The sequence below is a fragment of the Salmo salar genome, chromosome ssa06 (assembly GCF_905237065.1).
Source record: "Salmo salar chromosome ssa06, Ssal_v3.1, whole genome shotgun sequence".
Lineage (NCBI taxonomy): Eukaryota > Metazoa > Chordata > Actinopteri > Salmoniformes > Salmonidae > Salmo > Salmo salar.
This window is the reverse complement of record NC_059447.1, coordinates 9,441,821-9,457,654: the sequence shown is the minus strand read 5'-3', so window position 1 is coordinate 9,457,654 and position 15,834 is coordinate 9,441,821. Positions and strand designations below refer to the sequence as shown.

The following is a 15,834-nucleotide window of genomic DNA, read 5'->3' as shown; positions in this document are numbered from 1 at the left end:
CCAACACACACAGCCTACATATCAATACCAATACACACAGCCTACATATCAATACCAACACACACAGCCTACATATCAATACCAATACACACAGCCTACATATCAATACCAACACACACAGCCTACATATCAATACCAATACACACAGCCTACATATCAATACCAACACACACAGCCTACATATCAATACCAACACACACAGCCTACATATCAATACTAATACACACAGCCTACATATCAATACCAATACACACAGCCTACATATCAATACCAATACACACAGCCTACATATCAATACCAACACACACAGCCTACATATCAATACCAACACACACAGCCTACATATCAATACCAACACACACAGCCTACATATCAATACCAACACACACAGCCTACATATCAATACCAATACACACAGCCTACATATCAATACCAATACACACAGCCTACATATCAATACCAATACACACAGCCTACATATCAATACTAATACACACAGCCTACATATCAATACCAACACACACAGCCTACATATCAATACCAATACACACAGCCTACATATCAATACCAACACACACAGCCTACATATCAATACCAACACACACAGCCTACATATCAATACCAATACACACAGCCTACATATCAATACCAATACACACAGCCTACATATCAATACCAACACACACAGCCTACATATCAATACCAACACACACAGCCTACATATCAATACCAACACACACAGCCTACATATCAATACCAATACACACAGCCTACATATCAATACACACAGCCTACATACCAATACACACAGCCTACATATCAATACCAACACACACAGCCTACATATCAATACCAATACACACAGCCTACATATCAATACCAATACACACAGCCTACATATCAATACCAACACACACAGCCTACATATCAATACCAATACACACAGCCTACATATCAATACCAATACACACAGCCTACATATCAATACCAACACACACAGCCTACATATCAATACCAATACACACAGCCTACATACCAATACACACAGCCTACATACCAACACACACAGCCTACATATCAATACCAATACACACAGCCTACATATCAATACCAACACACACAGCCTACATATCAATACCAATACACACAGCCTACATATCAATACCAATACACACAGCCTACATATCAATACCAACACACACAGCCTACATATCAATACCAATACACACAGCCTACATATCAATACCAACACACACAGCCTACATATCAATACCAACACACACAGCCTACATATCAATACCAATACACACAGCCTACATATCAATACCAACACACACAGCCTACATATCAATACCAACACACACAGCCTACATATCAATACCAATACACACAGCCTACATATCAATACCAACACACACAGCCTACATATCAATACCAATACACACAGCCTACATATCAATACCAACACACACAGCCTACATATCAATACCAACACACACAGCCTACATATCAATACCAACACACACAGCCTACATATCAATACCAATACACACAGCCTACATATCAATACCAACACACACAGCCTACATATCAATACCAATACACACAGCCTACATATCAATACCAACACACACAGCCTACATATCAATACCAACACACACAGCCTACATATCAATACCAACACACACAGCCTACATATCAATACCAACACACACAGCCTACATATCAATACCAATACACACAGCCTACATATCAATACCAATACACACAGCCTACATATCAATACCAACACACACAGCCTACATATCAATACTAATACACACAGCCTACATATCAATACCAATACACACAGCCTACATATCAATACCAATACACACAGCCTACATATCAATACCAATACACACAGCCTACATATCAATACCAACACACACAGCCTACATATCAATACCAACACACACAGCCTACATATCAATACTAATACACACAGCCTACATATCAATACCAATACACACAGTCTACATATCAATACCAATACACACAGCCTACATATCAATACCAATACACACAGCCTACATATCAATACTAATACACACAGCCTACATATCAATACCAACACACACAGCCTACATATCAATACCAATACACACAGCCTACATATCAATACCAACACACACAGCCTACATATCAATACCAACACACACAGCCTACATATCAATACCAACACACACAGCCTACATATCAATACCAATACACACAGCCTACATATCAATACCAACACACACAGCCTACATATCAATACCAATACACACAGCCTACATATCAATACCAATACACACAGCCTACATATCAATACCAATACACACAGCCTACATATCAATACCAATACACACAGCCTACATATCAATACCAATACACACAGCCTACATATCAATACCAACACACACAGCCTACATATCAATACCAACACACACAGCCTACATATCAATACCAACACACACAGCCTACATATCAATACCAACACACACAGCCTACATATCAATACCAATACACACAGCCTACATATCAATACACACAGCCTACATACCAATACACACAGCCTACATATCAATACCAACACACACAGCCTACATATCAATACCAATACACACAGCCTACATATCAATACCAATACACACAGCCTACATATCAATACCAACACACACAGCCTACATATCAATACCAATACACACAGCCTACATACCAATACACACAGCCTACATACCAACACACACAGCCTACATATCAATACCAATACACACAGCCTACATACCAATACACACAGCCTACATACCAACACACACAGCCGACATATCAATACCAATACACACAGCCTACATATCAATACCAACACACACAGCCTACATATCAATACCAACACACACAGCCTACATATCAATACCAACACACACAGCCTACATATCAATACCAACACACACAGCCTACATATCAATACCAACACACACAGCCTACATATCAATACCAACACACACAGCCTACATATCAATACCAACACACACAGCCTACATATCAATACCAATACACACAGCCTACATACCAATACACACAGCCTACATATCAATACCAATACACACAGCCTACATATCAATACCAACACACACAGCCTACATATCAATACCAATACACACAGCCTACATATCAATACCAACACACACAGCCTACATATCAATACCAATACACACAGCCTACATATCAATACCAATACACACAGCCTACATATCAATACCAACACACACAGCCTACATATCAATACACACAGCCTACATATCAATACCAACACACACAGCCTACATATCAATACCAATACACACAGCCTACATATCAATACCAATACACACAGCCTACATATCAATACCAACACACACAGCCTACATATCAATACCAATACACACAGCCTACATATCAATACCAATACACACAGCCTACATATCAATACCAATACACACAGCCTACATATCAATACCAACACACACAGCCTACATATCAATACCAATACACACAGCCTACATATCAATACCAACACACACAGCCTACATATCAATACCAATACACACAGCCTACATATCAATACCAATACACACAGCCTACATATCAATACCAATACACACAGCCTACATATCAATACCAACACACACAGCCTACATATCAATACCAACACACACAGCCTACATATCAATACCAACACACACAGCCTACATATCAATACCAACACACACAGCCTACATATCAATACCAATACACACAGCCTACATATCAATACCAATACACACAGCCTACATATCAATACCAACACACACAGCCTACATATCAATACCAACACACACAGCCTACATATCAATACCAACACACACAGCCTACATATCAATACCAACACACACACAAACTATCTAGGCACTCCTTTGATATAAAGTTGTTTTTGACCAATGAAAGTGTGTCAGTTTGTCACTTTCACAACGTTGGAGTAATAACATGTTCAACTATTTAAGACATTGTATCCAGTCTAGGTTGTGCCTTTAGATTTAGAGAAACAAAACCACAAAATGAACTTCTCATTGACTTCTCGAACCCCAAACCCCAAACCTGGTCTGTTTGGTCTGTTTCACAAGCATGCCCGGAAGTCTTGCGATGTTGCTCCTCTGGGTTTAGAAACTCTTTGGCTAAAGTTAACTGAAGTTTGTAGTGGCTGATGACAGACAACTGAACCATGGATGCTAGTTTCTCCTGGTCCACAGACTACTTTCAGAGTGAGGAACCAGCTAGCATCAAGGTGTAAAATCCTCAACTTCCCCTTTGATGGCAGTTGATGGCAGTGGCTAAGTAGACAAATCCTAACAGTGGATCAGACTCTCCTGGTTGGCCCAGAGACTACGTTCAAGGAAAGGAACCATCTAACTAATGTTGTCATTTTGGTGACCTATCCCTTTAAGTTTTGTTTCAATGACATTAGGCACCATATCCTGACTATTCCAGGTGAATTATCCAGACGGAGGTCGATCAGAGAGTCAACTGGCCATTCAGCTGACAGTTTAATTGACTGACTAGGAAGTGGTTTTCTTTGTCTTAGTGTCTGTAGTCAGGACGTAGTTCTGTACTGAATGCAGCCATCTGCTGGTGAAAACATCTCCATTTGTCTTAGTGTCTGTAGTCAGGACGTAGTTCTGTACTGAATGCAGCCATCTGCTGGTGAAAACATCTCCATTTGTAGATCTGTATTTACAAGAATAACTATTCCAAATCATTTTTGATATTCAATCTTCAGTTTATTTATCTTTCCACTGAAGAAAGTCTGAATCTCAGTGTTGTTTTTTGTAATATTATGTTACGCTGACAATTCTATGTTGACATTTCGCAGTTCCCTTCCCACAAGTCAGTCTTATGAAGCTGGTGTATCATGGCTGTGAGTTGACTTGGGGGGAGTGTTTCATAGCGAACCACTGACTCCCTACAGTACCCTGGTCTGTCTGTATAGAGGGCTACAGTCAAACGGAGAGGGCCTCACTCTAAAAACAGAGGCGTGTTTTCGTCATGCTGTGTACCTGCCAACCCTGCATGACTCCTGGCTGGGAGGAGATCCAGACCAGAGAGACTGGTCTTTTCTTCCACACTAAGGAGTCGTATGAGTTCTATCTACCTCACATCTGTTTCTACTGCTTTCTGGGGTCACATGTTCATATCCTGCATAACCAGCTGGCACAACGGGCAGATAGAGACTGATAAACAGTCAGGACCTAATGTAGGGGATCTAACACAGTGGTCTAATGGTTGTAGATAGTGTAGTTGGTCTTAATGTAGGGGATCTAACACAGTGGTCTAATGGTTGTAGATAGTGTAGTTGGTCTTAATGTAGGGGATCTAACACAGTGGTCTAATGGTTGTAGATAGTGTAGTTGGTCTTAATGTAGGGGATCTAACACAGTGGTCTAATGGTTGTAGATAGTGTAGTTGGTCTTAATGTAGGGGATCTAACACAGTGGTCTAATGGTTGTAGATAGTGTAGTTGGTCTTAATGTAGGGGATCTAACACAGTGGTCTAATGGTTGTAGATAGTGTAGTTGGTCTTAATGTAGGGGATCTAACACAGTGGTCTAATGGTTCTAGACAGTGTAGTTGGCTCAGGTTGGTCTTCATGTAGGGGATCTAACACAGTGGTCTAATGGTTGTAGATAGTGTAGTTGGTCTTAATGTAGGGGATCTAACACAGTGGTCTAATGGTTGTAGATAGTGTAGTTGGTCTTAATGTAGGGGATCTAACACAGTGGTCTAATGGTTGTAGATAGTGTAGTTGGCTCAGGTTGGGCTTAATGTCGTGCTTCTGGGTCCAGGTTCTAATATAGTAGTCTAACGCTCAGGGTTGTTATGACCAGCTTGGTTTCCTGCGCTCTGTGCTTCTGTGGTATGAGCTTGTGGTGCGATGTGGCGACAGGTCCCTAGCCCAGGGGGAGAGGGAGGGAGGGGGGAGCCCGGGGTCTTGTCGTCGACTCGGCAGCAGGGTCTGGAGGGCTTGGTGATCTGATTGCACTTGTTTGGCTCTGTTTTCTCTCGCTCTCTGGTCTCCTTCTCTCTCTGTGTCTCTCTCTCTGTCTCTTTCTCTCTCTGTCTCTCGCTCTCTCTCTCTCTCTCTCTCTCTCTCGCTCTCTGTCTCTCTCTCTCTCTGGTCTCCCTCTCTGGTCTCCCTCTCTAGTCTCCTCTCTCTCTGGTCTCCTTCTTCTTCTCTCTCTCTGTCTCTCTCTCTCTGTCTATCTCTCTCTCTCTCTAGTCTCCTCTCTCTCTGTCTCCTTCTCTCTCTCTGTCTCTCTCTCTCTCTAGTCTCCTCTCTCTCTGTCTCTCTCTCTCTGTCTATCTCTCTCTCTATCTAGTCTCCTCTCTCTCTGTCTCCTTCTCTCTCTCTGTCTCTCTCTCTCTCTCTCTAGTCTCCTCTCTCTCTGTCTCCTCTCTCTCTCTGTCTCCTTCTCTCTCTCTGTCTCTCTCTCTCTCTCTCTCTCTCTGGTCTCCTTCTCTCTCTGTCTCTCTCTGGTCTCCTCTCTCTGTCTCTCTCTCTCTGTCTCTCTCTCGCTCTCTCTCTGTCTCCTTCTCTCTCTCTGTCTCTCTCTCTCTCTCTCTCTGGTCTCCTTCTTCTTCTCTCTCTCTGTCTCTCTCTCTCTCTCTGTCTATCTCTCTCTCTCTAGTCTCCTCTCTCTCTGTCTCCTTCTCTCTCTCTGTCTCTCTCTCTCTCTCTCTAGTCTCCTCTCTCTCTGTCTCCTTCTCTCTCTCTGTCTCCTTCTCTCTCTCTGTCTCTCGCTCTCTCTCTGTCTCCTTCTCTCTCTCTGTCTCTCTCTCTCTCTCTGGTCTCCTTCTTCTTCTCTCTCTCTGTCTCTCTCTCTCTGTCTATCTCTCTCTCTCTAGTCTCCTCTCTCTCTGTCTCCTTCTCTCTCTCTGTCTCTCTCTCTCTCTCTCTCTCTGGTCTCCTCTCTCTCTGTCTCTCGTTCTCTCTCTGGTCTCCTTCTCTCTCTCTGTCTCTCGCTCTCTCTCTGGTCTTCTCTCTCTCTCTCTCTCTGTGTCTCTCTCTCTCTCTGTCTCTCTCTCTCTCTCTCTCTCTGGTCTCCCTCTCTGGTCGCCTTCTCTCTGTCTCTCTCTCTCTGTCTCTCTGTCTCTCTCTCTCTCTCTCTCTGGTCTCCTCTCTGTCTCTCGCTCTCTCTCTGGTCTCCTTCTGTCTCTCTCTCGCTCTCTCTCTGGTCTCCTTCTCTCTCTCTGTCTCTCTCTCTCGCTCTCTCTCTGGTTTCCTTCTCTCTCTCTCTCACTCTCTGTCTCTCTCTCTGTCTCTCTCTCCCTGTTTGTTTTTCTCCACTTCTTTCCAGTTGTCTCTGTCAGACCTGCTCTGCTGGGATTGAGTTGCTCTCTCCATCTCTCTGGAATGTATCTCACACCAGATGTTGAGAGAAGGAACTTTATTCCTCACGCTTTCTCCCTTTTCTCTGCCTCCTCTCTTTCACTGCCTTCTCTCTCTCTATATATCTTTCCTACATCTATATTTCTCCCACTGTCTACTCTTGTATTTCATTCCTCTTCCCTTCATCTATGCGTCCTGTCTCCCCTCTCTTCCACCGTCCTACTGTAGTGGTTGTGATCAGAGAGGGGTGGTATTGCTGAGTTGCCCTCCATCAGAGGAGAATGCATCTGGGACCAGATGTTGCAGCTGGGGACACCATCTCCCCCTCTCCTTCCCTCCACCGCTCTTCCCATCCCTCCATCCCCTCTCTGTGAAGTGGTTGTGATGGGAGCAGTACAGCGTGTGTTTGGCTGGGTTGAGAAAGCTGACTCCGACTCAGATCATGCCAGGCCATTCCTGTGGCAACGTTTCATGTCTGACATCTGAGCCCCGACCAGAGAGAGAGAGAAGGATACCAGAGAGAGAGAGGAGGATACCAGAGAGAGAGAGGAGGATGCCAGAGAGAGAGAGAAGGATACCAGAGAGCGAGAGGAGGATACCAGAGAGAGAGAGAAGGATACCAGAGAGAGAGAAGGATACCAGAGAGAGAGAGGAGGATACCAGAGAGAGAGAGAAGGATACCAGAGAGAGAGAAGGATACCAGAGAGAGAGAGAAGGATACCAGAGAGAGAGAAGGATACCAGAGAGAGAGAGAAGGATACCAGAGAGAGAGAAGGATACCAGAGAGAGAGAAGGATACCAGAGAGAGAGGAGGATACCAGAGAGAGAGAAGGATACCAGAGAGAGAGAAGGATACCAGAGAGAGAGGAGGATACCAGAGCGAGAGGAGGATACCAGAGAGAGAGAGGGATACCAGAGAGAGAGAAGGATACCAGAGAGAGAGGGATACCAGAGAGAGAGAGAGGGATACCAGAGAGAGAGAGAAGGATACCAGAGAGAGAGAAGGATACCAGAGAGAGAGAAGGATACCAGAGAGAGAGGAGGATACCAGAGCGAGAGGAGGATACCAGAGAGAGAGAGGGATACCAGAGAGAGAGAAGGATACCAGAGAGAGAGGGATACCAGAGAGAGAGAGAGGGATACCAGAGAGAGAGAGAAGGATACCAGAGAGAGAGAAGGATACCAGAGAGAGAGAGAAGGATACCAGAGAGCGAGAGAAGGAGACCAGAGAGAGAGAGAAGGATACCAGAGAGAGAGAGAAGGATACCAGAGAGAGAGAGAAGGATACCAGAGAGAGAGAGAAGGATACCAGAGAGAGAGAAGGATACCAGAGAGAGAGAAGGATACCAGAGAGCGAGAGAAGGAGACCAGAGAGAGAGAGAAGGATACCAGAGAGAGAGAAGGATACCAGAGAGCGAGAGAAGGAGACCAGAGAGAGAGAGAAGGATACCAGAGAGAGAGAGAAGGATACCAGAGAGAGAGAGAAGGATACCAGAGAGAGAGAGAGAAGGATACCAGAGAGAGAGAGAAGGATACCAGAGAGAGAGAGAAGGATACCAGAGAGCGAGAGAAGGAGACCAGAGAGAGAGAGAAGGATACCAGAGAGAGAGAAGGATACCAGAGAGAGAGAGAAGGATACCAGAGAGAGAGAGAAGGATACCAGAGAGAGAGAGAGAAGGATACCAGAGAGAGAGAGGGATACCAGAGAGAGAGAGAGGGATACCAGAGAGAGAGAGAAGGATGCCAGAGAGAGAGAAGGATACCAGAGAGAGAGAGGGATACCAGAGAGAGAGAGGAGGATACCAGAGAGAGAGAAGGATACCAGAGAGAGAGAGAAGGATACCAGAGAGAGAGAGAGAAGGATACCAGAGAGAGAGAGAGAAGGATACCAGAGAGAGAGAGAAGGATACCAGAGAGAGAGAGAAGGATACCAGAGAGAGAGAGAAGGATACCAGAGAGAGAAAAGGATACCAGAGAGAGAGAGAGGGATACCAGAGAGAGAGAAGGATGCCAGAGAGAGAGAGAGAAGGATACCAGAGAGAGAGAAGGATACCAGAGAGAGAGAGAAGGATACCAGAGAGAGAGAGAGGGATACCAGAGAGAGAGGGATGCCAGAGAGAGAGAGAGAAGGATACCAGAGAGAGAGGGATACCAGAGAGAGAGAGAGAGAAGGAGACCAGAGAGAGAGAAGGACACCAGAGAGAGAGAAGGATACCAGAGAGAGAGAGAAGGATGCCAGAGAGAGAGAAGGATACCAGAGAGAGAGAAGGATACCAGAGAGAGAGAAGGATACCAGAGAGAGAGAGAAGGAGACCAGAGAGAGAGAAGGATACCAGAGAGAGAGAAGGATACCAGAGAGAGAGAGAAGGAGACCAGAGAGAGAGAAGGATACCAGAGAGAGAGAAGGATGCCAGAGAGAGAGAGAAGGATACCAGAGAGAGAGAGAGAAGGAGACCAGAGAGAGAGAAGGATGCCAGAGAGAGAGAGAAGGATACCAGAGAGAGAGAGAGGGATACCAGAGAGAGAGAGAGGGATACCAGAGAGAGAGAAGGATACCAAAGAGAGAAGGATACCAGAGAGAGAGAGAAGGATACCAGAGAGAGAGAGGGATACCAGAGAGAGAGAGAGAGGGATACCAGAGAGAGAGAGAGGGATACCAGAGAGAGAGAGAGGGATACCAGAGAGAGAGAGAAGGAGACCAGAGAGAGAGAGGAGACCAGAGAGAGAGAGGGAGACCAGAGAGAGACCAGAGAGAGAGGGAGACCAGAGAGAGAGGGAGACCAGAGAGAGACCAGAGAGCGAGAGAGACCAGAGAGAGAGAGAGAGAGACCAGAGAGAGCGAGAGACCAGAGAGAGAGAGGAGAGCACCTAGCTGCAACAACTGGAGCTGCCTTGCAAATGGCAACCTATCCCCTAAGGGCCTGGTAAAAGTAGTGCAGTATAAAGGGAATAGGGTGCCATTTGGGATAGATCCCAGGGTCAGGGTTTGGAGCCTGTGGTGCACCATATCCTAGAGGTTCTCTGATGCTATGGTGGCAGTCTCAATCCTCTCATTAAAGGCCCTGCTCCCTACTCGTTGCTCTGGGGACGAGGGGGGTGAGGTCGGTACTCTGATGTCACCCTCCTCTCCAGCTGTTCCTAAGCCCCTGAGCCTGTGGCTGGGTAACCTCTGACCCCTCCTCACCCTCCCCTCAACGCCTCTTCAACTCACCCTCCCCTCACCCCCTCTTCAGTGACCTCAATCTGGACTTCAGACAAACCTGTCTAAAAAATAATCTCGCTGTCTGGAAACATGCCTCAGGGTCATGGTCTCTGTAAGTGGTTTGTGGACAGGTCAGAGGTGGCAGAGCAGCGCAGGGCTGTAGAGATGGGGCTCTCGTCTCAGTAACACCAAGGTCTACTTTATATAGGGCTTGTAAGTACTTTAAAGACTGCTAATCATTAGTTTTTATCCAGTATGTAAAGTGTTGTATAAAGTGTTACCATTTTTATATCTGAATGTAACAGATATATCTGTTCATGTGAATCCTTGAATTAGAATGTCTCCTTGATATTATTTCACTGGACTGTTTGAATAGAGAGTTGTTCTCAGCACTGTGAGAGAGAGGAAGTGTTCAGTCCGCCTGGGCTAACAGACAGAATACACAGTCAGCCAGCTAGTCAGCTAGCCAGCCAGCCAGTCAGCCAGCCAGCCAGTCAGCCAGCATTGTGGATAACCGGACCACTACCCCACACTCTAAACGCTCCCTTTCTCTTTCCGTTTTGTTTACATGAGGTCGAAACCAGGCCTATAACCATGTTTACATGAGGTCACAACCAGGTCTATAACCATGTTTACATGAGGTCGAAACCAGGTCTATAACCATGTTTACATGAGGTCACAACCAGGTCTATAACCATGTTTACATGAGGTCAAAACCAGGCCTATAACCATGTTTACATGAGGTCGAAACCAGGTCTATAACCATGTTTACATGAGGTCACAACCAGGTCTATAACCATGTTTACATGAGGTCACAACCAGGCCTATAACCATGTTTACATGAGGTCACAACCAGGCCTATAACCATGTTTACATGAGGTCACAACCAGGCCTATAACCATGTTTACATGAGGTCAAAACCAGGTCTATAACCATGTTTACATGAGGTCACAACCAGGTCTATAACCATGTTTACATGAGGTCACAACCAGGTCTATAACCATGTTTACATGAGGTCACAACCAGGCCTATAACCATGTTTACATGAGGTCAAAACCAGGCCTATAACCATGTTTACATGAGGTCAAAACCAGGTCTATAACCATGTTTACATGAGGTCAAAACCAGGCCTATAACCATGTTTACATGAGGTCACAACCAGGTCTATAACCATGTTTACATGAGGTCACAATCAGGTCTATAACCATGTTTACATGAGGTCAAAACCAGGTCTATAACCATGTTTACATGAGGTCGAAACCAGGTCTATAACCATGTTTACATGAGGTCACAACCAGGCCTGTAACCATGTTTACATGAGGTCACAACCAGGTCTATAACCATGTTTACATGAGGTCAAAACCAGGCCTATAACCATGTTTACATGAGGTCAAAACCAGGCCTGTAACCATGTTTACATGAGGTCACAACCAGGTCTATAACCATGTTTACATGAGGTCGAAACCAGGCCTATAACCATGTTTACATGAGGTCAAAACCAGGTCTATAACCATGTTTACATGAGGTCACAATCAGGTCTATAACCATGTTTACATGAGGTCACAACCAGGTCTATAACCATGTTTACATGAGGTCAAAACCAGGCCTATAACCATGTTTACATGAGGTCAAAACCAGGTCTATAACCATGTTTACATGAGGTCACAACCAGGCATATAACCATGTTTACATGAGGTCAAAACCAGGTCTACAACCATGTTTACATGAGGTCAAAACCAGGCCTACAACTATGTGAACATGAGGTCAACAATCGTAAACGTCTGTTCCCAGTGGACTTTGTAGAAAGACACCATGTGCAGCCAGCCAGCCAGCCAGCCAGCCAGACCAGGTCAGCTTAGCCTTGTCTTTCCTCATCCTGGGCATCTGGTTGTCATTGGTTTTGGAGTGTCAGGCAGGGTGTGTTGGGGGGGGGTTCTGTAGCCTGTGAGGTGCCTCCTGGGGCAGCCACCTCCCCCTCACACCTGTTCTCCCCTCACTTCCCCCATCCTACCTCCCCATCCTCCCTCCCCCTCACACCCCGTCCTCCCCCTCACCTCCCCCATCCTCCCCCTACCCCACACATCCCCCCAGCACTAGGCCTGTTTAATGAGTAGCCCCTGTCCTGTACCTCAGACAGACAGACAGACAGACAGACAGACAGACAGACAGACAGACAGACAGACAGACAGACAGACAGACAGACAGACAGACAGACAGACAGACAGACAGACAGACAGACAGACAGACAGACAGACAGACAGGAAGACAGACAGGACCAGGTCCTCTCTGATTGGTGTAAAGTCATAGTCCATGACAGGAGACTCCCGTCCTACTGCCTCCCTGTTGGCCTGCCTGTTCTGCCTGGGCTGCTGGGTAAATAAGCAACCATCTGGGAGAGCTGAAATGAATTACAGCACGTGCCTCCCTACGGGCCACAGCCCACTTCCTGTGCGTGTGCGGCACGTGTCTTCAATGACCTGCTGTGTGACTGTTTTTTGAAGTAGTTGGAAGTTAAGTGCTAGAGTTGATGGCTACTTTTTGATAGGGTTGTATGACATTAAATAATGAAGGCCTCACTTTGATCCCTGGTAGAACTGTCTGTCTTTTGTCCTGCAGCTCATCTCTTCTTTCTCTCTCTCTCTGTCTTTTGTCCCGGGACTCATCCTTCTCTGTCTCTTCTCTCTCCACAGCTCCCTGTCAGCCCTGCAGTGATGCTGAGGTGCTGTTAGCAGTCTGCACCAGCGACTTTGGTAAGAACAATTTACAAACCCTTTATGCATCCTTTTATGTATACTTATTAAAGGTACAGTAGGTTAAAATGACAGTTTTCTGGTTGCTAACTGATCTACTGCTTATTACACTTGCTTTCAATGAGAATGAGAGATCTATAATTCATATTTCTATGTGCATTTGGTTGGGTCGCACACAACGTTACAAACTTTAACCATTACATGTGAAATGTTACTCTTGTGGTTATGGCAGAGTTTGTATTGTACTGTAGTATTTGTTATACTTTATACTGTATCTGTATACTGTACTGTACTATTTGTTATACTGTACTGTAGAATTTGTTATACTGTATCAGTATACTGTACTGTAGTATTTGTTATACTGTATCAGTATACTGTAGTATTTTTTTATACTTTATAAGTATACTGTGCTGTAGTATTTGTTATACTGTATCAGTATACTGTACTGTAGAATTTGTTATACTGTATTAGTATACTGTACTGTAGAATTTGTTATACTGTATCAGTATACTGTACTGTAGTATTTGTTATACTGTATCAGTATACTGTAGTATTTGTTATACTTTATAAGTATACTGTGCTGTAGTATTTGTTATACTGTATCAGTATACTGTACTGTAGTATTCTAACATATATTATCACTCTCCTCTCCTCTCTGCAGTGGGGAGGGGCACCATCCAGGGGGTGGAGCAGGAGGCGGAGCAGTTGTCGGTCACCGTGGCGATAAGCCGCCTGTACAGACAGAAGACTCAGGTGTTTGTGTCAGGGGGAGTGAGAGTGAGGAGGTGGACAGGCAGGGTGAGGATGCCCAGGCAGTGTGGGGTGAGGCCCGGCCCGGGGAAGGGGGACGGAGACTTCCTGTTCACGGGGAGCGTAAGGTTCGGGGAGGCCTGGATGGGGTGTGCCCCAAGATACAAGGACTTCCTCAGACTGTACCAGGAGGCAGAGCAGAGTGGGACTAACCCCTGTCATGTGGACACAGACTGAGTGTCAGGGAGCTACCTGGCCACACCCACAACAACAGGCCTCTTCCGGAATGGACAGCAGACCCAGGTCTGAGCCTAACGTGGACACTAACTGAGAGGGGGGCAGACAGACAGATGGACAGACAGACTGGCCAACACACAGATACCTTCTGATCCTACTGTCTTCCTGCTCTGGTGCTCCTGAATGTTGCCAAGCAGCATTGCGACTGTTGGACTAATTTCTCAAAGCCAACATTGTTGTTGTTGTGGAATGTTCATAGCCTGTTCCAGAATGTCCTAAGACCGTTCTGGAATGTTCTAAAACTGTTCCATTGACGTTCCATTGGAATGTTCTCAGACTTCCATTCTCTGAGACGTACATCAACAGTCAGACGATGTGAGGTTTCTAATGTAGCAGACCCTCTCTGGAACTGATGTGTAGAAGATGTGAACGATGAACATTTCTGAAACAGAGGATCCAACTGCTTTGTGAAAAGCTTCATGTACAGTTTTGAAGATGTTTCTTATGAAAGAAATGTATACATTAAAAGCCTGCTTTTTATTTGTGATTTATTTTGTTTTTATGAAAATGTAGAAGTGCAATTTACAGTCTTTATTATGTCCTCAGGCTGTTGAATTATAAACCCCCTTTTTTGTGTGTGATTAAAAGTTGTATTCCTTGGAACATCGCGTTGTGTGTGTGTGTGTGTGTGTGTGTGTGTGTGTGTGTGTGTGTGTGTGTGTGTGTGTGTGTGTGTGTGTGTGTGTGTGTGTGTGTGTGTGTGTGTGTGTGTGTGTGTGTGTGTGCGTGCGTGCGTGCGTGCACACACGTGTGTGTGAAGTGAATATATATATTTAAACAAACCAAATCATCAAGGACAAAACCAACCTAGAACGCCCACAGACAGACTTCAGTGTTCATGGCCATTTCCTATTGAAGACTTTCATTGTTCCTGTTAGGAATGTTTAGCCTCCTCACCTTGCAGGGCGGTGCAGTTACATGTCTACTCACAATTAAGGTCAGTGTGTTTACATGAGTAGAGGTTAAATCAGTGAACATTAGTAGACACTGATCACATTAGGGGCTGGATTCAATCTGTTTCGCTGAAGTTCAGCGTTACAGTGTGATTAAAATTGAAACGCAATGTTCCCGAGTTAACGGAGACTGCATTCACGGTAAACGCTGCTTATGTCGGCTCAGTAGGAAATGCACTTTAACCACTAGACGTCTAAGCCTTTTGGGGGTAGGATCATTTACCTATTTGATTTTCAATTGTAAGACCACTGTAGGTATCAAAAAATAATATAGAAAAATTATTTGACTAAATATTTAATTTGGCCTTTACTACTATAGCCCATAGAAACATATTGAATAACACATTTATAAATGTCAAACCAGACAGTCAAAAAATAAATCATAAGGAATACGAATTAAGTGTGTGTGCTGTATCTAGGAAAGCTCAGGAAATATTTGTTAAAAAAAATTGACACAGT

At 44.7% G+C, this 15,834-nt stretch overlaps 1 protein-coding gene across 1 annotated transcript in view; it reads left to right on the top strand.

The window, feature by feature from the left end:
- LOC106606275 (meteorin-like protein) overlaps window positions 1-15,025 on the top strand; it is a 28,826-nt gene extending 13,801 nt beyond the window's left edge. Inside the window, exons 3-4 of the mRNA XM_045719714.1 lie at window positions 13,316-13,375; window positions 14,037-15,025. Of these exons, the coding sequence (XP_045575670.1) occupies window positions 13,316-13,375; window positions 14,037-14,362 (386 nt within the window). The 3' untranslated portion in view covers window positions 14,363-15,025. The remainder of the gene's footprint in view (window positions 1-13,315; window positions 13,376-14,036) is intronic.
- The last annotated feature ends 809 nt before the right edge of the window (window positions 15,026-15,834 follow it).